This window comes from Notothenia coriiceps, unplaced genomic scaffold (assembly GCF_000735185.1).
Source record: "Notothenia coriiceps isolate Sejong01 unplaced genomic scaffold, NC01 NC01_scaffold00011594, whole genome shotgun sequence".
Classification (NCBI taxonomy): domain Eukaryota; kingdom Metazoa; phylum Chordata; class Actinopteri; order Perciformes; family Nototheniidae; genus Notothenia; species Notothenia coriiceps.
The window spans coordinates 69,410-93,706 of record NW_011344295.1 but is presented as its reverse complement, the minus strand read 5'-3'; the positions used below and the strand labels follow the sequence as shown (position 1 = coordinate 93,706).

The 24,297-nt window shown below is 39.9% G+C and overlaps 2 protein-coding genes across 2 annotated transcripts in view; both read left to right on the top strand.

The window, feature by feature from the left end:
• The window catches only part of LOC104946790 (RUN domain-containing protein 3A-like), a 16,118-nt gene extending 4,171 nt beyond the window's left edge, over nt 1-11,947 (top strand). The window contains exons 3-10 of the mRNA XM_010772676.1: nt 7,646-7,721; nt 8,336-8,459; nt 8,566-8,646; nt 8,772-8,937; nt 9,526-9,683; nt 9,851-9,970; nt 10,554-10,654; nt 10,762-11,947. Coding sequence (XP_010770978.1) covers nt 7,646-7,721; nt 8,336-8,459; nt 8,566-8,646; nt 8,772-8,937; nt 9,526-9,683; nt 9,851-9,970; nt 10,554-10,654; nt 10,762-10,904 — 969 coding nt within the window. The 3' untranslated portion in view covers nt 10,905-11,947. The remainder of the gene's footprint in view (nt 1-7,645; nt 7,722-8,335; nt 8,460-8,565; nt 8,647-8,771; nt 8,938-9,525; nt 9,684-9,850; nt 9,971-10,553; nt 10,655-10,761) is intronic.
• Nucleotides 11,948-13,915: 1,968 nt separating this feature from the next.
• LOC104946771 (protein FAM117A-like) lies at nt 13,916-22,420 on the top strand. The gene is made up of 8 exons (XM_010772653.1): nt 13,916-14,566; nt 15,471-15,616; nt 16,276-16,392; nt 16,727-16,843; nt 17,768-17,896; nt 17,994-18,183; nt 19,363-19,516; nt 21,609-22,420. Exons 1-8 carry the CDS (start codon nt 14,443-14,445, stop codon nt 21,871-21,873), a joined length of 1,242 nt encoding a protein of 413 aa, XP_010770955.1. The 5' UTR covers nt 13,916-14,442; the 3' UTR covers nt 21,874-22,420.
• The last annotated feature ends 1,877 nt before the right edge of the window (nt 22,421-24,297 follow it).

Below are 24,297 nucleotides of genomic sequence, written 5' to 3'. Positions count from 1 at the left end.
TGTGTGTGTATTTGTGTGTGTGTGTGTGTGTGTGTGTGTGTGTGGCCTCTAACCTGGTTGTTCTGCTGTCCCTCAGAGCAGTCGCGATGTATTCAGAGAGCCTCTTCTCCATCAGGGCCACTCTTATCCAGGCTCGCCCCTGAAGGAGTCACACAAGGTTCAGAAATGACTTTACATTTCTTACTGTATACTATAACATCTCACTGTGAATCCTTTCAATTTTCAATGTTCACTTTAAGTGTACGGAGGTCTTGCCTTGGCTCTGGAGGTGCTGATGTTCTCCATGCTCTCGATGCTGCTGATGCAGCTGTTGGGGACTTTAGCGCAGGACAGACGGACATAGTCCCAGTAACTCCTCTGACCATCAAACCAGCTGCCGGAGCCTGAAAGGAGTGCAACGTGAATAAGATATTTTTTACAATTATATGTTGGACCTGGCTATCAACTTATTTCATGTGTTTTCATCTCAGTAAACACAGAGTGTAGTCTTGGGCAAACAGGTGCAGCTACAGTACAGTATGAGAGAAAGCCCAATGTTCGACTATAAAGAAAAACGTTAAGTACATAGAACAAACAGCATGTTAGACAATTCTTTTCAATAAATTATAATATATTGTGAAAAAAAAATCAGTATCTTATTAATTTGAATTCAGAGAGATGGTGGAATTGATTTTAATAAATGGTCAATGGCTAATCACGTCTTCATTTCTTAAAGGTTCCCTATTATACTGGTTTTCATTACTTTATTATAGGTCTCAGATATATACAAAACATGTCTCTGGAGTGTTTGGCTCCAAATACCAAACACATTATTATAGCATCCCGTACTCCCCTCTGTTTCAGCCCTGTTTCAAAAGTGCTGATTCTCTGTCTGTTACTTTAGATGAAAATAAGGAGCCCCTCCCCACGCCCCTCTGAGAGAGATTTGGTTAAAAAGAACACAACGGTGCTCTAGGAGGAGATTCAGGTGATAAGGGTGCTCTAGGAGGAGATTCAGGTGATAAGGTGTGTGTGTNTGTGTTTACTATATGTTGTGTGCCCTCCTGACTTCACTCTCTCTTCTTCCGGGTACTTTATTAGAGAGTAGAAAAGGACATGTTGTCCGGTTGCAGTCCGGGAAGAAGAGAGAGTGAAGTCAGGAGGGCACACAACATATAGTAAACACAAACATGTCCGTGTGGGAACAATAGCCCTACCCCACAGTTCCGTGTGTGAATTATGACCCAGTGTATTAAAGGTGGTCACCACACTGTATGAGTTCCAATAGAAAATACAGTTGTACACCTCTCTTTGTGTGTCTTTATTATGACGTAACGACTAGTCGACTAGTCGACTACTATTTTGAAAAATGTGTCGACTAGTAAATATTGGTAGTTGTGAAACCCCTACCGTGCTGTAGTTCCTTTATAGCCCAACATTAGCCACCTTTAGCTTAGCGGTGGTGGCGCGAAGTCATGTGACCGTGCTGTAGTTCCAAGTATAATATCTCCCACTGACATTTGGTAGAGTATAAAGTAATAACAATGGAAATACTCAAGTAAAGTACAAGCACGTTAATTAGTACTTGAGTTAATGAACTACTTAATGCACTTAGTTACTTCCCCCCTTTTCCCTCTGCTCTCCTTTTCGCTGCTTTATTTCAGCAGTGTGAGTCTCCACTTGTGATTCTGTGGATGTAGGATTCCTCACGGATCTGAAACCTGATCTCCGCTGGTTCCTGGGCCTCCCTCAGCGTTTACGGTCCTCACGCTTCAGTTTCAGCTCCGAGCCTCTTTACTGCAGCCGGATCCATTCCTGCGCTTTCGTCACAGCCACGCTCCACGCTGACGCTGGAAACTGCAGAAGAGGAACAACAACAAAAACAACAGCAAACATAAGAAATACATGATCAGATATGCAGTATATATAAAACCCACCTCTTAAAGCTATAAGCTCTATGTAAATCAAATGCTAACATTACATTATTATTATTTTATTGCACACTTTTACTCTACCTTCTTATATACATATTTGTGTTCCATTTATTCTTATTTCCTCTTAATATTTCATATTTTTACGTCAATATTCTTCCATATTTTATTTTAAAAATATTTTGTAATGCACATTTTTACTGTGAATTCTTATATTTAAAAACATATGCTTATTAAATGTTATATTATTTAATGTAATTTAGTTAGGATTTCCAATTTATGCAACTGTCTACTTTTACTCAATTAAATTTGTCAGCTTCTGTCGCTTTTTCAGATTGCAGTTATTCATCCCCATGTTTCTCCAGATGAGTTGGAGTGTTTCCTCCTTCTTCAGTTAAATGAAGTATTTTAAGTTGTAATTGTCAGAAGAGATATAAAATAAGTGCTGTGTGGCAGTGTTTCCTCCTCACACCTCGAGCCCCCCCACACTGATCCTCTCTGACTTCACACGCTCATTCCATCAAAGTGTTAAACAGCCCTCCTTCATTTAAATACTCCTGACAGATTTAATATGTTTTAATATCTGAATCCCATCTATAAGAGCAATCAACCCAAGAATGGAAGACACAAATCACGTCATGATATACCAGATTTAAATTGCCTGATGCTACGGAATAGGAAAAGGGAAAAAAGTCGGAAAGATAACAACAAATTCTGCCTCTTTTGGAAAATCTCAGAATATTTTTTTTTGTCTGAATTTGTTTTGCCAGTTGGAAAATGTTGCAATTATATTTTTAGGATAAATTCGGGGGGAAAAGTAAGAATACATTTTTTTCTGAGCATTCAGGAAGAATTGGGGAGAATTCGGGAAAAAAAGTCTGAATTTCAAGAAATCTCTCAATTCTGGGTGGGGGGGAATAAAGTACCTCCTATCTTAAATGATCTTAAATGATCTCGGAAAAAGCAGCTTTGAACAGTTTGTAGCTTTAGGCCCCATTTACACGGGAACGCAAACAAACCGAATTCGATATCAAAAAAGTATTCCGTTCACACGGATATTCTCAATAAACGTGTCCCTTCACACGAGACCGCTCGACCCGCTGGAGACGCTGTAGTACATAGGCTACTCTATGCGAAGAGAAGAGTAGCGGATACAACCCGTTTCGTTTCCGTGTAAACAGCACCTTAATATAACAGAAAATCCGGGTTGGGTCAGACTTTAGGTCACCTGGAAATGGGATTAATACGTCATTGAAAATCTGAATAATATCCATAATATCTAAAAGTAAATCCAGTGTTTCAAAGGTTATAATGCATGAGAAACCAATGGCTGGTATTAAAGGACAACATACTTAGTACATCCAGAGGTATTGAGGCTCCACAGATACTTCACCATTTGTACAGAAGAGAGTAACAAAGTGAGGACCACCAGGACTCACAGGACACCTACGAGTGATGAGAGCGGAGAAAAACGTTGCAAAGAAAAGCTGGAAATACAGAAATGGGAAATGAGAGGGAAGCCTTGTCAAGAGCAATGGCTTTATTGCGATATTCAACAACTACAGTGCAGCTGGATGGAAGTTGAATGATTCCCGTAGTGTTTAAAAGGTGCATTAAACTATTATTTGAAAAATAAGTGGACTTTTGGTTTGAATGTGAGTAAACATTTGTAAAAATATGTGGATGAAACTTGAAAATGCAAGAATGGAATCATAGTTTTGGCTATTTCCGAAAAATCTCAAAAGAATCGGAACATTTGGGAGAATTGGGCAAAAAAAGTGGGATTTTTTTGTTGAAATTTCAAAATTCTGAGAAACAAAGTTGGAAATATTTTTTCTGACAAATCTGAGAAGAAATACCAATTCAGATCTTTTTTTTGGCTGAAAATCTTAAAATCCCCCCAAAAACAATTGACTATTTCTTCTTCTGAGAATCCTGAAAAATGTTCTGAATTATGAAGTCTTGGAAAATCTCCTAATTCCGGGAAATAAGTCCAAATATTTTTTTGATAAAAAAGTGAAGAGGTCTGAAGGTAATGAATATTTGTTCTGAGAAGTCAAAGAAAAAGTCTTAATATGAACAGTTCAAATTAAAGTTTAGAGTTTAGATTTGTTTCTCTTTCCAGTTTCCCGGCCCTAGACGTTTTGGTGAACAGATAGTTTCTTTAGGCTCTTCAGGAATGTTTCGTCCACCTGTCAACGCGCTGCTCATCAAATGGTCCGCTGTAAACGGAGCGATGCTCCACAGAAACTTCACCATTTGTACGAGAGGAGAATGTAACAAAGTGTGGAGACCACCTGGACGCAAAGGAAACATCTAAACACTGCTTTAACTGCAGAGGAGGCATCCCTTAATGTCAGAGCTGGGAAGTACAAATACTTTACTTGCAATGGCTTTATTGTGATATGCAACGACTACAGTGCAGCTGGAGGGAAGTTGAATACTTCGCTTTAAAAGGTGCATTAAACTCCATTTGTGTAAAATATGTGGAATATCGGGTAAAAGATCTGTGGATAAAACTTGAAAATGCGTGAAAATAGAAATAAAATGGGTCTAATTAGCAAGAATGTCCAGGTAGCGTTAAATAACACCCCACATATTTGGATTAATTATGCAAGACGAGGGTTAAACATTCCTCAAGTTGGTGAATGTTTTCTAAACGCTGCATGTGTTGTAAAGACACACACCACCGTTTCTATCGTTCACGGTGAAAAATACATGATTATGTCAAAAATGCTACGAAAATGCTGCTTTTGTCGATTACTGCACGATATGTGGATGTTATCATTTTCTAGAAACACTGTGAGCAAGAATAAGTCTAATAATAATAATAAGTAAAGATGAGGGTTGAACGTGAACATTAGAAGGGAGATGATCTGAAACCAGACTCAGAGACGGCTCCATCCCACGGACGAACAACAACAACAACTCCAGATCGTGCCCCGGCTGTAACATCTAGTCAGAACGTGTCTCTCTCTACTCCTGATATCAGACACACGGACGTCAGCAGGAACTCTGCAGTGAGATATCAGGTCTTGTTTTTAACGCATCGTCTTGTTAAGTCGAAACATCTTACTTTGAGTCGTATCTCAGATGAGAAATCTTACCAAGCAAATGTTCACTTGTTCTATCGGCAGATTGTTATACTTGCTTTAAGTGAAAACAGCTTGTTTTCATTATTGTATAACTTGTTTTTGGAGCAGCATTTTTTCCAGTGTAAGACTTTTAAACACCTGAACTTTTGAAAGAACATCCGTAACATTCATCTGTTTGCATCTCACATATATCAATATTCCAATTACTTGTAGACTATTCTGCACTTTGTATTATGTTCTATTTCTTGGTAGTTACTCGCAATATGATCAGTGTTATTGTGTTGCACGGTTGGAGGCTGTGACCTCAGATGTTCACGGACATATCTACACTGTAGCCATGACAACAAAAGCCTTGAGAAGGATTTGGAGGTCTCCATTAATCACGACGAGGCGTTGATGCTCCACCATTTGTTCGGATGTTTGTAACAAAGCGGGGACCACCAGGACTCAAAGGACACCTACGAGCCGTCGTGAGAGACGTCCAGACTCTGATCCACGGTCTGTGTCTCCCCCCTTTATCTCCCCTCCTCCCCTCTGGATCCCAGCTGGAGGCAGAGGAAGGTAAACACTCAGAGAGGCTGTGATCTTAGCTGAGGTCTCTGAGGGAGGGAGGGAGGAGTACTCGGAGAGATTACCTTCATATATTTATATACAGCATTGGCTATTCTAACACTATACTCTGAGAAATGACCTTCATGTGTTTCAATCTAATATTTAATATTCCATTCCTCACACGTATAATATCCTGCTTTAGACTTTGTTCAATTTGTATTTCAACATGTATATTTTCTACTTTTTTTCTAATGCTATTTTATTTGTATTGAGACGTTTACATTTTGGATTGTTTATTTCTAGTCTTTTCATTTCTCTAATGTGCAATGCCTTGTCTTTCTATGTTGCTGCTGCAGCGCAAACCTTTCCCAGATTGGGATCAATAAAGTGCTTTGATCTTATCTTATTATCTTTTATTCATAAATATGATCCCCACTAATTGGCTATTCTTACAGGGGCTATTTACACAACACATTCTCACTCCCAACTCGTACTATAGTGACGTTATGGCTTGATATTGAGTAAGAAAAAGGTCACGCTGTGAGAATGGCTCTGCTGAGAGCATTTCTCCACGATCCCAACTCGTCTATTACCAACGTTCACGGAGCTCAATGCAAGTCAATGGCCGCTTTCACACCAAGTACTTTGCCGCACTTAGTGCCCAGCACTTATACCTCATTCACACCAACGGTGTTTCAGGGCCGGTTCGGAGCTGGAGCTTGAAAAGCACCGGGTTTTCCTGTTCACACCGCAGCGGAGCAGCCTCTTAGCTCCGGAATCCGGTTCGTTTCAAGCACCAAAAAGTTGTCCGGCCAGAGCAAAAGCATCGCATACGTCACGCTAACGTCGAGGCGGGGGCAGGGGCAGGATCAACTCCTTAACAACAACGCCTCTGACGTCACTTCTTCTTCTTCTGCTTTGGGTTTACTGGCAGGCCGCAAACAACTTCACGGCGTATACTGCCACCCGAAGTCCCCGGCCGGAAGTCCCCGGAGTTGGGGAAGGCTTCAGTAGAAGCTGCTGGGACTCCCAGCAGCTTCTACTGAAGCCTTCCGAGTAAATCGCCAGAACGCCGACACCTCCTCATCTCCACCGCTCCCATGTTTTATTTTGTGTTTCCATAAGTTAGTCTCTCTCCGTTGGACCACGGGGCTAATGCTAATAATGCTAATGCTAATGCAAGCAAATACAATGGCGGTTTCAGAACATTTTTCAGAATTTTACGGGGCGTGGTTTGCAATTCGCCCAGCCAATCAGAAATGGGTACTTTTGTCTCCCCAGGATCCCACCTCTCTAGCAGGCACTACAAATGGGGGTAAAAGTTCTCATGAACTAATTTCTCTTTTTGGTGTGAATGCAAAATTCCAGGAACTATCGGAAATAAACGGGAAAAGTACTCCGGTGTGAAAGTGCCTAATGGGACTCCCTGATAGTTGAAATTTGACGCTAAAGGGCCCCCACTTCATTTGATAGTGAGGCCAAGGGATCCTGACATAACGTCACTACGAGTTGGGAGTGAGAATGTGTTGGTTAACACACTGTAGATATTATTCATTCAAACTAAATGTTATATGTACAGTATCCATCCTGGTCTTGTAGACATGTTCAATTACGAGGAAATCGTAGAATATAAATGTATTCGTAATGCTTTTATTTAACTTTTGTCAAAGGCTCAAATCCCTGTGTTCCCTCTAGTATAAACATATTTAATTGATTATCTTCTTTCGATTCGATGTTCTACCCGACGTCTGGTTTGTTATGAAATAAATGTAAAATTGTTATATCTAGATCTCCTCTACATCTCCGAGGGTAATATTGTACTTTTTCTGTACATTAATATAATATATATATATAATATATAATACTTCGTCATTTCATATGTTTTTACATGTGTCAAATAAATAATGTATGTCTGAGTAAATGTACCACTGATAATTACAATCCAAATATATAGTATTTAATATTCTGAAATGGCCATTCTGCATATTTAATGCCGGGGTTTTAGTTGCAGAGTTTTTCTAAAGTGTGGTATTAATTATTTTACTGACGTATAATATCTTATTACTTTTTGTTCCCCCTGTGATGAAGTCTCTGAGTGAGGAAGAGGACGATGTTTTAACGTGTGAAGAGCAGCAGCCACTGAAGAGGCTCCTCAGGACAGCAGGTTAAAGGTGACAGACCACACATAGAGGCCACACACACACACACACACACACACACACACACACACACACACACACACACACACACACACACACACACACACACACACACACACACACCTCACTATACAGAACCAAAAATGAAGGTGTTTATTTCACTTAACCTTGTCTATTTTGTACATGTAGGTTTCTCCAAGATGTGCTTAGCGTTACCTTATATACTCCAATTTAAACCTACTACTTCATCAGCACCAGCAAACTTTCCATTTTCAATCCTTTCTATAATTTGAAAGTTTATAGATAGGGGTCTATTCATATATCATTCAGAGCCTCATGTTTATCATTTTTAATTCCTAAATAGGATACATGGCAAAGTTATCTCTATACAAGCCACTTACTCTATTGCATCAACAAAATGAACCAATCATTTTAACCCGGCATTATCCAATAATTAGTTTTCTTTTCTAAAAATGTTTGCAAATTAAAACATTTATTAACATAATGCTTAATTTGCATATGAAAACACAACATTTCAGAAAACTTGTAATAGAAAAAAATATTGTCTTAATATAAATTATCAATTGGGCACGTTTAATGGTGGTTTATATTTGTTAAGTTTTTTACCCCATTCACCTGAGTCTCACCTTTAGGAGGTTCTATGCAGAAGGAGCCATCGTGTTAAGGGAGGAAGCCACCGTCCTAACAGGGATGCTCATAGGACTCGGAGCCATAGATTTTAAGTGAGGAAACCTTAAAAAAATGTTATCTACGCATTAAAAACACTTGATTTGACATGGCTATGTGATAATATGTTGTCTCCTGTCTGTCTGGTTTCTCCTTCTGTAGTTTCTGTCTTAAAGGAGAAGCCTTAGATGGGAAATCTTCTGCCGTGATTGACTTCACACCTTACTTGAAATTCACACAAAGGTTTGTTCATTAACACTGTAGAGAAAAGACAAAGTTAATTAAATCTCCTCTCTAAATACCCTACTAGGAAAGTAGATTTTGATACTTGACACTTTAAAATAAATAATTGAGTGCTTCTGCTGCAGCTATGATTACCTGAGTGATGATGACGATCGACACAGTGTTGACAGCACCACAAGCGACGACAGCGTCCCGGACCACCCCTACATCCCCCTGGTCCCCGACGAGGAGAGCTTGAGCACAAAGTGTCGCAAGATGGAGCAGAGGTTCAACATCGTCAATGCTCAAAAGGTAGACAACCATATTTGGGTGTTTGACAATGCACAGGATAGTATTGCTTGAATAAATAGTGTTTCCACTTTTGGGATATAGGGTTGTATACATTATCCCAAATGTTTCCATGAATTCAAATCCAGAAAAAACTGTAATTTAATCAAGATAACAGTCTGTTTTATCTGGTCGTTTGTTATGGCGGCTTTCCCCTTTACCCATGCATTAGCCCTGTGGTAATCTGTCAGAAATTAACCTTTTATCGCCAATTTGGTGGTTTTAACGTTGTTTTATTTAAGTAGGCATGTGTGTAGCAAGTAGAGTTACATAATTTAAGTATGTTGTAAGGTACCTTATGTGCGTTAAAATAAATCAACACTCCGTCTCCTTGGTGAAAGTCATTTTGTTATTTGACCCATTCATCAATCCTAACCTCCTCACTACATGGACTTCACACTTCCTCATACTATTTCCTTCTTTTCCTTTGTAAAAAATTGCATCACAAAATAATTTCTGTAATTCACTCAGCATCTCTGTTGGACAGTTTCTAATTTGAGTATCCGAGGATGAAGATATGTCCTGTCACTCAGTGTGGACGTGTGTTATCAGGGTTACCTGGAGGAGCTTGTACGCCTGCGTGAGTCCCAGCTGAAGAACACAGAAACGGAGAACAAGAGGCTAAAGGCCCACCTGGAGGAGCTGGAGAGCCACTGCAGGCAGGAGAAGAAGGAACTGGAGGCCATCGTCCTGGAGCTTCAGGAGCAGCTGTGAGTGATGTCGACTGACCGCATGTTACCCTCATATTCCTCACTTTAAACCATAGAACAATTATGCATTTTCATTTGTTTAGGTGAAGGTTTTGACGTGTCTGTATCACAGTCCTAGATTTCAATGCTTTTTAGTAATGTGTATATTGTATGCACATTTTGGCCAGGACAAGCTTAATTCCCTGTGACTCCAACCACCTGGCCAAAAACCTTACAATCCCTCTGGTCAACCAGTGGCCGGCGATCCAGATTTACAACAACCAAGACGACGTCAAGCTGTTCCGCCGGTTTGTATTTGTTTAGACAAGGACGTGTCAGTTAATAATAGCCAATATAACTCCCTATAGCCCAGTTTGATATTTTCAAATTGCTCGTTTTTTGGGGGATGATTGGTCCAAGACATGACAAAAAAAGATGACTTCCTTACATTGGAAGCTAAAGCCAAAAAATGTAAGTTGCCCATAGATAGATTTAGAATTTCAGCTCAAATACTGTACATTCATATGCCCAAAAGTATTAAGGTGGTATATTACAGGGTTCATATCCACAAATACTGTATATTTGCATACATTTCCTTTAACAATGACCCCTCGAAATGTAATGCATGCAATTTTTTTTACTACAATCAATAAAGAGACTCCATTTTATTATATTTACAGTATTGTTATTGTTATTGTTATCTCTTCGCTGGCCTGGGAGCGCCTTGGGATCCCCCAGTCAGAGCTGGTTGATGTGGCCAGGGAAAAGAAAGTTTGGGGCTCTCTGCTGGAACTGCTACCTCCGCGACCCGACCACGGATAAGCGGGAGAAGATGGATGGATGGATGGATGTATTGTTAACTCCTTAGTTTGTACTTTTCTTGTCCTGCAGGAGGAGTTTCCCCAGCACAGAGCTGCTGTCAGTGGAGATCAGCCTGGACTCAGACTCCCAGAGGACTGAAGGGAAACAGAATGGAGGAGCCTGGTGCACAGGTGACATTTTACAAAGCCACACACACTGTGTTTTAGTGAGATAATAACGAACTCACACAAAACAGTTGAGTTGACCCTCCCTTCGCATGTGTGTCGCACCCTTACAGAAAAGGACTACACCCCCTCCATGATAGGCCTGTGTGGGTCCCTGTCCTCCCTCCGCAGCTGCAAGTCTCTGGCTAGCCTCAAGTCCAGTGAGTGCCTGGTCCACATCAGCAAAGAGAACAGTCCTGCCCTCTCTCCCAGCTAGGGGGCGCTAAAGAAACACTGCCGACCTGTTAACTGAGACAATTCAACATGAAAACACAAAAGACTACTTCTGGGAGGTGGACAAATGCTCTCTTTTGTGGCCCTGACGTGAGTTCCTTCATGCTCTAGGTATCAAGTTACACCTTTTTAAAGCATTTGTGAAAGAGTAGCCTCCCTCTTTGTGGCAAAGACGCAGGAAAAGCTGCTGTACTGCCCGACGGCCTCCTGCAGCTTCACTGTCTCTAATAGTCTTGACACGATTAAGCCTCCTGGAATGCAAACCACTGGTCCAAGATGACCTCTGTTACGTCATGATGTGTGTAATTACAGTCACGTCTCTACTGGTAACATTGAACAAAAAATCGCTGTAGGATTGTCCTGTGTGTACTTGTCCATTTGTCTGTGTCTTATCCTTCTTCTGTCAGTGTATCTTATTCCGCCTCTTGCATAATACTGGCGGTGCTGGGTGGATGAGCTGGTATAACCTTAAAGGGAACAGAAACAATGTTTTGCCATATTATATCAGACTATTTTAAAAGAGAGGCTTATACTGTTAACATGGACAGAGGGTTTTATGATGAAGACTATTTAGAAATTAAAAGAAGCAGCTCTATGATATTAGGATGGTTTACAGTTTAGGCCTTATTCAATCATATAGTATGTTAGACACAGATTTTAGGATGTGACAGTAAAGACTTGAGAGGCTATAAAGGTTTGCAGAGCCATTACAATGTGAACTGACATAATATCTATTGCATATGAATGCAAATTGCATTGCAACTATGCAGAATGAATGTTTTCATTGTCTTTTTCTAAAAACCTGGCTAGATAGAGTAGTTTGAGCAGGAGAGAAATAGTGAATGTGCAACGTGCGTGTGTGTCATTTGATTTATTTTTGATTGGTTATTTTTATATTTTTAATTAATTGTATTGCTTTTATCATTTAGTGACATATAAATTGCAATCTCATGCAATGTTGTGAGATTTGGGATGCATTGTGTTATTTAAACTGCAATAAAACTCCCTTTTTTGAAACATTAAACAGTAGAATGTGTATTTTGTTTAGTTTTTTGCTAGTTTGGTGTAGGCCTATGTTCAAAAACAAGCATGAAATAACATTATCATCAGTATGATAACCCTTAGCTGTAGTTAGTGGTGAGTAGAAAAGGTTATGCTAACATGCTAAACTAAGATGAAAAGCTCTGTGAAGATTATTCCTACAAAACATTAGCATGTTAGCATTGGTGTTGTGAGCAAGTTAGCATGATGATGTTAGCATGTAGCTCAAAGCACTGTGTTTCTCAAACAACCTCATAGCTCTGTTAGCATTTCTGCAGACTCTTAATCTTGTTCATATAGATATCCTTCAGGAATTGCCTCCACATTTACATTTAAGTGAATCTTTTTGCTGCATTTAAGAATAGTTGCCAATTTGCCACTCAGAAACCACAGTTTCAATGTATTACATACCTGATCAGGCACAATAAAAACACACTGGTAAGATATTAGTTGATTTTTTGTTGTTGTTGTAAATAAGTAGCTGAAAACTCATCAATTTCATTTACTGTAGGTTAAAGAAACCCACACACGCTCTTTCACATTGTGCAGAGGTCACTCTTTGTTTTCATGTCTCCCCTTTTAGCTCAACTTTGTGAAGCATGACATCGACTTTCCTCAGATGGGTTTGAAATAGCTTATGTGAGGTCATAGGTTAGGATCATTCATTCATTAACACGGACAAATACACAGAGCTAAACAAACAACAGCTGAAGGTCCTTTGGTAGACCCTGGAAATGTATTATGTAGGAGACAAATTCCTGATTGACATACTGTCCAATTAACTGCCTGGCTGTAAAATAAATGGATATCGGAGGGGGGGAAAAGTTTGGTTTAGTTATCTGGCTTTGTCTTTTGCTTTTTTGTCAAAGTGACATCAATTGTTGGGTGCAGTTGCACGAGATAGATGAGCAGGCCGCTGGACACATTCAGCACTTCACCCTTCTGTGATAAAGCACATTTACTCCCATTGTGGTTTGCCATGGACACGAGTGTGTTATCTAAGCGTGGACCGAGGTCTCGTTTAACTAAGTGCCCGCTGAGGACAGTTTAGTTTAGGTCAGGGGACATTGGTAGAGTTAGAACTGGTCCAGGATCTGCCTTGAAAGTGGAGGCCATGTTATCTTTACCCCATTCTCTTTCCCCCCCATTGGCACTCCCTTTACACAGTGTCCGGACCCTTATCTCCCAAAATGCACACTTTCTCATACATGCAAATGCAACACCCAAACCACTTCCACCCAGATGGTGCACAAATGCCCTGTCAGGGTGACTTAATACGCCTCAACTAAGTATGATGAAATATTTGGCCAATAAATAAATGAAGGTGATATTAAATTTATATATGTGGTTTTGTAGCCCATATTGGGGCCTATAAACTACAGATCCCATACTTTACAACTAATACAGTGTTTAAAACATTTGATTGTACCACTGGACTGTACCAATATTTTGAAAGTAATAATAATGAAGTAATCATAATTAGTAAGCAAACATTAAAACTGTAGTATATACAAATCTTAGACTGTATGAAATGCGTTTGAAATTGGTCCAGACTCCAGACAAATCTGAAGGCGACATGATTTGTAGGCCTATTTTCAAAAACCTAAAAAACTAAATTAAAAAAACCTTGCAAACAAACGATGGTCCTTTAAATACATCGTCGGATCACACTAGGCTTCAACCATTGACGAAGTTCTAAGAAGTAATCCATCTGTAATCCAACATACTAAATAAGCTTAAAGTTGTCTTTTAAAGGCGAAAATCGGTTAATATGAGATATGGGGCGGTGACAGAAAGTAACACTGTCCGAGGTTTGACGGATTGATGGGGGATTGTCCAATAGAATTGAAGCCAAGGGCTCCATCAACCAATGAAAAGTAAGATTCCGAGTCGGACCCCGCCCCTCATATAATTAAATCCACACCAGCGTGGTTGTGGAGGTGTTTTGGAGTAAAGACAAGAACGCGGAGGGGAAAACTACTGTGGCCACCTCGCAACTTTTCGGGCCACAAAAACCCTCTACAGCCCGACAAACCATAATGAAATATACTTCCAGGTTTGGTCAGGAGACGTAGAGGTTGACCCTAAAGTTACTTTTTGAAACTGGAGCTGCTTCCTTGTTCGACAACGGGGTGAAATATCTCAACATCCTCACAAAGAAACTTTGCTTGCTAGGCTGCTAACTCGCACACAAGCCAGAAAAAAAGCATGATCACGGCCGAGGATCACTTTATCTCAGGCTGTTAGTAACATCTCATCTGTCGAGTTAATTGCAGCTGGTGGATGTGTCAACCTGGAAATTATATTTAAATGACTTAAGGCCGACTTTTGTAACGGTTTTTTTAGTTCTGGTCATCACCAGTGGAGGAAGGGTTGCAGCTGGTGATTTAGCCACCAGTGTTTCCACAGAGCTCCCCCAATCTCCACCAGATATCCACTGCTTTTTTCAGCCACATAGTCCCAGATTTGTTTCTGGAAAGATGTTTGGTCCATGTGGAGTGGGACAGATCCGGGGGGTTACTCTGGGTCCACAGCCCCTCAAGGCTACTATTCCCTATCAGCTGTCCAGCAAGCCGAGATCACACCGGAGAGATGGAAAGACAGGTATGAGCTCCACACCTGTCACACTGTGTGGATTAAAAATTGATCCTACGTCGATTAGTATACTCTTAATGTGACTTTAAAAAAATGCCTACATTGTGTAATGCAGCTTAATAAACACTTTGCTTTACACAAGCTAAAATAACTTCTAATTAGTTAACATTTGACATGCATGATCGAGTAAAGACCCTGTGATTGAGAAACCCTGTGAACTAGTAATAATCAATTATTTCAACAAGGAAGTTTTCAACTACTTATTCATTGTTACATGGCTGTATTGTATTGATTTATATGCAAGTCAAACAGTGAGTATTAAGAAACTACGATACAACCCTATGGTTATGATCTGCCATGCATTCTTGTTTTTGTTGTCCATTTATCTGGTAGATACCTTGTTGTAAACATTGAATTCTCATAGTTTGAAATACAAAACAGAAGTTCCCTGATAGTCAATTATTATTTTTTTCCACTAAAGTCAGATAAATGATACAGGAAGTCTTTGTTTGAGTTTGAGGCTAGAACAAGCAAATGTTTGCTAGTTTTCCTAAAAATAAATTAGTTAAACGATCAACAAGTTATAAACAACTGTGCCATTAATGTCAAATCTTCTACTCAATTAAACATTATTCAACTTTATCATTTCAGCCCCAGGTGTTGTTAATGGTGACCTAAAGTGTGTTCACTTTAACCAAATTATAACTTTTCTGGACACATTTCATATTTTGATATAGGTGTTTATTATAAGTAATATTTGTATCTGACACAAAAGTAAAAACCACTGTTATAAAGCTTAGTATTGGAGAACAATGCTAAAACGTATTCAGCTTTCAACAGTCTGATGAAAACTCAAGCTACAGCAGAGTAATCTGTTGCTGCATGTCAAGTAAATGTTTTCTCTTTCCAACAGCTGGAAAGCCCAAATCGCACCAGCTGAGCTCTGGCATGAGGCGGACGATGTCTCTGGACGCCATCATAGGGCCGTACCTACAGGGACACTGGCCCAAAGAACCAGAGGGGCCGAGCAGCCCGTCTCGCAAGGACAAGTCCACCCAGGTCTGCTCCTGCTGAAGAAAGTGCTGAAATGAGTGGAATGCATGACTTTACCACAGCTGTTTCCACAGTAATAGTTTTGTTTTGAAGGTCGTTAACAACTTTTTAGGGGGTTGAACCATGTTAAAGATTAGGTTGCAGATTTAGAGGAGAAACCAGTTGCTAGGAGACAGAAAGAAGGAGGGTCCAGTACTCGCGTAGCTATTGCAGAGCAAAAACCACAGCCATGAGAACTGTCCCTGAAGTCAGCTGATGAGGCCGTTTTGGCTGCACCCATCCTCTGTGCTGCTGTGTGCAGGCACTCGCCACGGCTGTTCTGTTGCCCACATCCTCCTCCCCCCCCCCTCTTTGTTTTTCAGTTTCTCCATGCTCTTTCGCTTTTTGACAAGTGTGAATAAAGTCTGTGGGTGTGGATGATGTGATGTGGCTGCAGATCAGCCTTTGAGCATGAAGTGTGCAACTTTTGTCAAAAGAAGTGTGAAGTCCTGAAATGTTGTGTGACTTAATAGTTATGATTTCCAGTCTGTGTGATTTTGTTGTATGATCAGCAGCTTAGGCTAAAACTATGATATATATATATATATATATGCGCTGATTTTTCAGACACATGTGATCTTATTTGAAGAATATTTGTTCTTATAGTTGCCTTTTATACTCCCTAGACCCCAGACTCATGGTCTGATAAATCCCAGAGCAGAAGAAGCAGCAGCAGCAGCAGCAGCAGCAGCAGCAGCCACAAACGATCGGCATCGTGGGGCAGCGCTGAGCATCTGCGAGAGGTGAATCTCGACTTTACTGCATTACTCAACGTATGTTTGTATCAACCAGCTGAATGTCGAAGAGAGCACGCTCAGGGCGGAAGAAAAGGCCTGACTTAATTGCTTTGACAACATTGAGCAACAGGAGACCAAATGATCTCATCTGCAAATAGACTTCCCTTTTTTTGAGCTTCACTCCTCATCATATATTTGATCTGAGCCACCATACAATCAGATTATAGCCGCTAACATGCTTCTGAAGAAGACCCTTGTTATGAAACATGTGACATTTGTAATTGAGTGTTTGTGTTTCTGTACAAGCTGATTGACTGACAATAACCTGTGTTCGTTGCAGATCTCTAAACTAAAACAACAGCTGCAGCAGCGAAGCAAACCTGCCGTCTCTGGGGGGCACGACAAAGACCGCCAGTGTGGATACCCTCAGGGGAGCTGTAGCTTAGGAACTACTCAGGTACCTTAGCATCACCCCCACACACAAACACACCGCATCAATTACTCTGTGCTTGTGGGTACTCACAGATATTCCTTCATCAGTGCAGCCTAGCATCACTGTTTACCTCCATCAACGTGAACTTGATGTGCAGTTCATCGCAGGAAGTGAATTAAATAAAACGCTGAAGCAACAGGAAGACTACCACATCACACTGCTTCTGCTTTCAGAATGAAATGTGTAGTTCTGCTTTTCAGCACAGCTGGTCAGCTCAGTTCTGTGGTGCCTCAATCCACCGGGCCGAGGCGGTTTCACACCAAACTGTGGTGACGTTACAAACCAATGAGAACAGCGAGAAGCCTCAGTAATACCTTTAAGTTTTAAAGAGTTTTTTAAAAGGACCTCCACCCCGTTATGTCCCTTTTAACACATGTTGCTTTCATATTTAACTTAAGATGAATTGGCTTTTCTGAAACAATGATTTGCATATAATCAATTAACCGGCCGAATAGTTTCAAATAAATTCCTTCCTAGTTCCTCAGAGTCCATAATGATGGTTAATGAGTTGATTTTATATATTGCTTTCACATATACACAAAATCTGTAATGTCTTTTTTAATAACTTGTTTTGTCAGTCCAAGATATTTTTGCAGGAAACGATCCTTAAACCATTAATCAAATATCTTATTGGAATATTTTTTCTGTCTAATCGCCAGGTCGAGTTATCGCTGCCTCTATTGCTGCATAAGAGTTTTTCAGAATTTGTAGTGATGATAAACTCTATTTATGCAACATCTTTGTCTATGCTCAAATTGCTTAACAATTAGAGCAAACATGCGACACTGACTTGTTAACTGTATAAAAACACACGAGGTGTTCGATCCGTTATGTTTTCCCTCAAAAGTAATGAAGCCTAAATTCCGTTTGCTTTGTTTGTGTCCTCAGACTCAGCCCATCCCCATCCCCCTGGCCCCCCTGTGTACTCTGGTCCCCCGGCTGCGCTGCAGTGTGGAGGGACTCAACCAGGAGCTGGAGGGCATGTTCATCTGCCAGCCAGCGCACCCTCAGCACAGGGTAACTGCCCCCTACCCTCCCTCAGCACACACGATTCCTGCAAGATAGCATGTGATATAATGGAGGCTGACGTTATTTACATTGCTCATATTCTCAGCTCCTGGAGGTTCCAGACGGCCACCGGGCTCCGGTTCCGCCGCAGAGCTGCAGCAGTGGATCTCAGAGTGACCCCGCCACTACACCCTTGTCCTCATCTTCCTCCACATCCTCCTCACCCAGTTCCTCTCCCACAAACTTCTCCAATTCCCCAGCGGACCCTGAAGATGCACCTCTGGATCTGCATCAAGGTTAGCCTCTTGGTGGTAGTTCACTGATTGCAAAAGTGGTACATGTGCAAAATGAGCTGACAGTTTGGTCCATAGTGGCATGTTTACTTAGGGCTGCTCGATTATGGCATAAATCATAATCTCGATTATTTGGGTCAATAATTGTAATTGCGATTATTAAATGCGATTATTCATTTACTTTGAAAACATCAATTTATTGGAGAGAAAAAAATGTGAACAGTGTTTTTAACAGTTGATTACCCTGAACTTTAAGTATAATTCAACTGAAAAAAAAAGAAGTATTTAAAAAGAAAAAGAAAGTCATAATAATAAAAAAATAATCCTTTTATTTCGATTACTTTTTCGTAATCGTTGCAAGCCGTAATCGCGATGTTTATGTTTACTGTGCATTTGTTCCAACAATTAAGCTGGAGGTCTGAGTTAATCCTATGCCTTCAATCATCTACCTGGACGTTTCTGTTATACATAGCTTTTAATACATTGGATTAGTAAGAAATTACCAGAAAAGCTAAGGGAAAGTAACTGCTGTGACACTTGCACTTCTCTCAAAACATGGCCTAGATTTGGCAAACCACTCGGACAGAACCTGAAATGAGAGAACCACTGTGCAGTCTAACAGGCATCAGCTAAACCTGTTCCCCCGGCAGACACTTGAATAGTAATGTCTGTGCACACTTCATTGTAGCCTCTTTCCAGATTGACACCATGGAATAAATAAAAAAACAAGACATTTTAAACATGTTTGTGGGGCAAAGCATTTAACCGCTTTTAACACAGTTCATGTTGATGGTTTTAAAATAAGGATTCAACCTGCATTTATCTTGTGAAACACTGACGGCAGCTACACCTCCTTACAAACCAACAGGTTGTTTTGGTGGTTTAGTCAGTGAACGATCTGAAACTACTTTGTATTTGCATACGTACACTATTGTATTATAGTTGAACCATTTAAGTAGTACATGGTTGAATTTGAAAAAGGTTGACTAATCACAGTGCACATTTTTTTAATTTTGTTTAATAATTAACTGAAGTGATGGAGTTATGTCTAAGCCACAGATTTACTTTTATAGCCCAGAACATGTTTTTCGGATTGTCTGCCCCATTAAATCCCAGGAACAAACTGTCAATGAAAGTTTAACGAATCATTGATATATTGTCGTTTTTTTCTGCTGTCTTCAGGTCTGACAGACGGAGCAGAGATGTGCCTCCTGTCTCCGTTTTCCTCCCAGAACGAGGCCGACCTCTCGTCCTCCCCGGGGCCCAACAAGAGCTGCTGCTTCCAGAGGGAGCCGCCAGAGGGCTGCGAGAGGATTAAAGTCTGGGAGGAAACCAGGTATGTGTGTTCCCCATCTCCACAAAATGGAGACATGGCGCCTACATTACCCACAATGCAAGTTGAAAGCCAACCGTTGGAGATTTAGGTGTGTTCTGCTAGTGGGCGGCATTGAGCTACAGAGGTCTCTGCTCCAGAGCCCCGGTTGTTTCTGTTTTCAATTCAAACTTGTATTCTTCACTCACATTCGAGGCAATTCATCACAGCTCCCTCTGGAGCCACAAACACGTTATACAAGCTCTCTACATGGCCTTTCAACAGACTTTGTTGCTTAAAATGGGCAGATTTTCCCTTTAGAGACTAGTTAATTTCCTATTTTAGATGTTTTTTCCTTAACCTCTACCCAGAGAGGTAGCTAATAAAGGGCTTTTTTTGCAATAAACTATTTAATTAATTCCAAATATTAAACATAAATTCAAACTGCGTGGAAGCTTTCTGGTATTCATACATTAGCCTTTTTTTTTTTTTTTACTGTATACTATACTGTCTAAACGTGACCACACGTATATTTAGAACTATAACCAGTATGGTTAACCAAAGGCATGATAAGGGAACAATGTTTTCAAACTAAAACAACAACTGTACAATTAATGAAAAAAATACTTCCTGTTTTTAAGTCTTGTTCTTACTCGACCTGTATATTGCGATGTGAAATTAGCTGCAGTGTAAAAATTCAGCTCAAGCCAAAGTCCTGCATTTATATCCAAAATATGTACACTTGAAGCACTTATTATGCAGAATAGCCCATTTCAGAATGTTCTATACTATAAGTATCATTGCAATAATGTTTACTGCCCTAATGTTGCATCTTGTAATGATGGAGCTCATGTTTATACACTCAGGGGGTCCGCGGGGTCTTAAAAAGTATTAAAAAATTGATAAATCAATTTAGCGAAAATTAAGGCTATTTTTTCCAAGGTATTACATTTTGTAGCTTGTTTTCAAAAAGTATATAAATGGTCCAAAGAGGTTGTATTCTACAGTCTGCCTGAATGTAATCATTGCGTAGGTGTGTAGTGTGATTCTGTGTACTTTATTTATGGCATCCCGTTGGATTTGACGTCATCTGAACAGGACATCGCACGCTCACTGCTTGATAGCGCACGAAGGTCCGTTTACGCCGGTTGTTAAACAACATCGTTATGGGGAAATGCAAGTCTGCGTCCAAATGGTTTGATAAGGAGGAAGGACAATCAATACTGTATATAGTCAATGTGAGGTAAAGTGTTTCGCCAATGTAACCGGTTAAAACTCCAAGTGGCGATGAGGTCTTAAAATGTATGGAAAGGGTCTTAAAAAAGGTCTTACATCTAACTTCAGGATTCCTGCATATACCCTGTTTATACAACTGGGAAGATTAACCTATTTTTCCTACACATCAGAATTTATTTATTCATTCACTTATGATTTATTTAATCTGCAAAGCTGTCAGATAAAATGCTACAGTTCTCACTGCTGTTATAAATATGTGTCTTTCCCTTTTGTGAGTCTGTCACTTGTAATGTATTGAAGTCTTTGGTAAAAACCCTTAAATCATGAGGAGAGACTACTTTTTTAGGGACCAGAATACTTACCATATCATTGATGGTTAAAGTAACTGTTGTCTAACCAAATCCAATTTCTACAACTAAATCTTAAAGGTGTTCTTTTTTTGGGTGGTGGTGGCTCAGTCTGTAGGGACTTGGCTACATAATAGCTGCTCCTAACACTAGGAGAGGGCGCCCCCTATTTGCCCACCCTGGACTAACCGATCTCCTTGGTGACCAACACAGGGGGGGGCAAAGTGACTCTCTCATAAACCTGTAGTGAAGGAACACCGCCCTCTCTGCGGATCCTGTCGGAAGAAACAAACACAATGCGGGTTCAGGGGCTCAGTCGGTCCTAACTAGACTTGTCCTGAGAACCTGAGGGTCTCCGGTTCTTGTCTATATGTACACTGGCCCCTCTTAAAATGCATGTGTGCACCTATACACCTGTGCATTTGTACTGTGTGTGTAAAACAGAGTGAAGCCTACATATTCCTCCGGGTTATCAATAAAGGTTTATCATCTTATCTTCAATTTCCTAAAGCCCCTCTCCTCTTGTCTTGTAGCTCTCCACGCCAACCCATGCCCGCCCTCCTCTCCTCCTGCCCGGACCCCAACAAGGTGAACTTCACCCCCTATGGGGGCTCCGCCTTCTGCCCCGTCAGCCTCCTGAGTCCGCTGCTCCCCTCCATGGACATGTTGTTCCGCAGCCTGGCCGTCTCCCCTGCAGGCTCCTGCTCCAGCCAGGGGACGGGTCAGGCTCTCCCAGACCCCCCCAGCACCTCCCCCGCTGTGGTGGGAGAGAGCTCTGGGGAGGGTCTCGCCTTCTGAGCAGCTGCAGATGTCTTTCTGCGGAAATTATAATGCGTAATGCAAATATTTGCTTTATTTTAGGAAAGGACAATTCCATATCTATACAGGTTTAAAATAATCTTATGTTGAGAAAAAAAATTATAATATTTGAAAAAAATATATTCTATGCAATCCAATGGATTTGCTTTATGAGCTTTTCTTTTTGGTGTCTGGGCATTGTGATATTTCTAAATTAAGGCATTTCTGTCACTCCAAAGATATATTTTTGGCCAAACACACAAGTGTGAGAGACAGGGCAAACCTCTGTTGGATGACTGACCCCCTAACTTCACATGTTGTTATGGTTCCCCAAAGAAAGCCATGACACAAACTTATATTATTATATTGGTTTTTAAACTGCAGTGCGTCATCGCTCCAGTCGAGTCAGAAACACCCTGTGCGGATAAGTTTGCTTGTTTTTAAGTATTCAAAGATATTTATCTAGAATTCTTCTTACCTAATGTTACGTTGCACCTGTTGCTGGTGTACAAAGCACGACAAATCAGTTAGGTACTTTTTTTATTTTCCTAAAAAGAAAAAAAAAACACAATGAAATCACATTTAGATTATTGTAGACTGAAGGGAATTTTCCAGTTGTTGGACTTTGGTAGATTCAATACCTAAATGCTTCAGCTCATGCATTCCTGCTTTAAAAGATGTTTATTTTTTTTGTCATATTGTTTACGTGCAGAGAACAGTACAAGTTAATGGATGAAAAACCCTGTTATTCCTTGATGTTATAGATGTGTGCTGTTTATAGATATAAGGTTTCGCAGCCTAGTTGACTACCTAACCAGTTTTAGTGGTATAGATTTGTCATCTGTAATTCTCTGAAGACGTTCTTCTTCTGCCAAGCTGACAAGTTGATGTTCAAATAGTTTTATTTCTGGTAGACATGTTTGCACAAATTGAAATGCTACTTTTGAGTTGCAATTCTTATTTTTATATTCACTTTTGTACTTTAAGAGTAATGTGTATTTTCTACATCCTTTTCCAATTACCTGCAGCATAAGCTAAAAAAAAAAACCCTCTTACTTTTAGTTTTGTTGTGTCAGTATAATCGAGGCAGGTGTTACATGGTATACTGTATCGGGTGGATTTTTATGCACTTCAGCAGAGGGTTTTTATGTGGAGACGTTTGTTCCATACCTTATTCCTGACCGGAGATTTGTTTGTGTGTGTGTGTGCACGTGGATTTAAAGTTAATAGTCGGATTGTTTGACTTCTAGTTTTAGTGTCCCGGTGAAATGCTGTTGGATTGAAACATTGTATGTTCCAAATAAGCCTCAATTTCAATGTTTTATGAAGCGGTGTGGATGCTGGGGACGCGTTGTTATCTCAGGTTCTGTGTTCTGTCCATATAAATATATAATTGATAACGTGTTGTCTTTGTGATTTATTTAACTGTTCTGAAGTCCTAACTCTTAATGCTGTGGTTCACCATGTCTGCAGGGAGGTGCTGCAGCTGCAGTCTGAACTAGCTTTGATTTGGAACTACTGTAAACTACACATTTATCATTTAAATTAATTTCCTGTAGGCTCAATGTTCCAATACTGAAAGATCAGTTTGATGTTAAAGGTTTAAAAAAAGAAAACTGAATTATTTTGGTCCCTCAAAATGTATATTTTAAAGTTTACAATTGTTTAAAAAAAAAAAAGGTAATCTTAAGTGGTGGAAAGTAACTAAGTACTTATACTCAAGTACTGTACTTTGGTACAATTTGGAGATACTTGTACTTGAGTATTTCCATTTTATGCTACTTTGTAGCCCTACTTCTATTACAATTCAGTGGTAAATGGTGTACTTTTACTCCTACATTTATTTAATACTTTTAATTACTTTGTAGATTTGGATTAATTATGTGACATATAATCAACACTTTAGTTTTATAAGACTTAAGTTACACCTGCAGCAAAATTCAGCTGCACCTTACCAGCCTTGATAACACTATTGCATCAATGATTAAATTAAGAACATATCATTATTCTGAAATGGGCCTACTTTTGCTTTTGGTACTTCAAGTATATTTTGATGCCAATACTTTTGTACTTTTACTGAGTTACTAAATGCAGAACTTTTACTTGTACAGAGTATTCCTACACTCTGGTACTTCTACATTTACTCAAGTACAATATCTGAGTACTTCTCCCACCTCTGGTAAACCTCCTACTGATGAAGATCATATGCTATTATTGAAAGCTACAAAAAACACAATTGTGTGGTGACGGTGGCAAAACTCTATCTTAAAATGTAAGGAATCAGAATGTGTGAGGTAGGTTTATACTCTGTTTCTTGACTATTGTCATTAAGTAATTGGTCCCTTACAGCAAGTCAAAAATACAGACGATGGGAGATTATGTTTTTTCCTGTTTCTGGTGTGTAGGTTAAAGTTATATAAGGAC

What these genes read in the sequence shown, in the direction of transcription:
- LOC104946771 (XM_010772653.1), top strand. Translation starts at nt 14,443, where the DNA reads ATGTTTGGTCCATGTGGAGTGGGACAGATCCGGGGGGTTACTCTGGGT. An exon ending in CCGGAGAGATGGAAAGACAG is followed by an intron (nt 14,567 to 15,470) that starts GTATGAGCTCCA and finishes TCTTTCCAACAG; the next exon opens with CTGGAAAGCCCAAATCGCAC. An exon ending in AAAGTCTGGGAGGAAACCAG is followed by an intron (nt 19,517 to 21,608) that starts GTATGTGTGTTC and finishes CTTGTCTTGTAG; the next exon opens with CTCTCCACGCCAACCCATGC.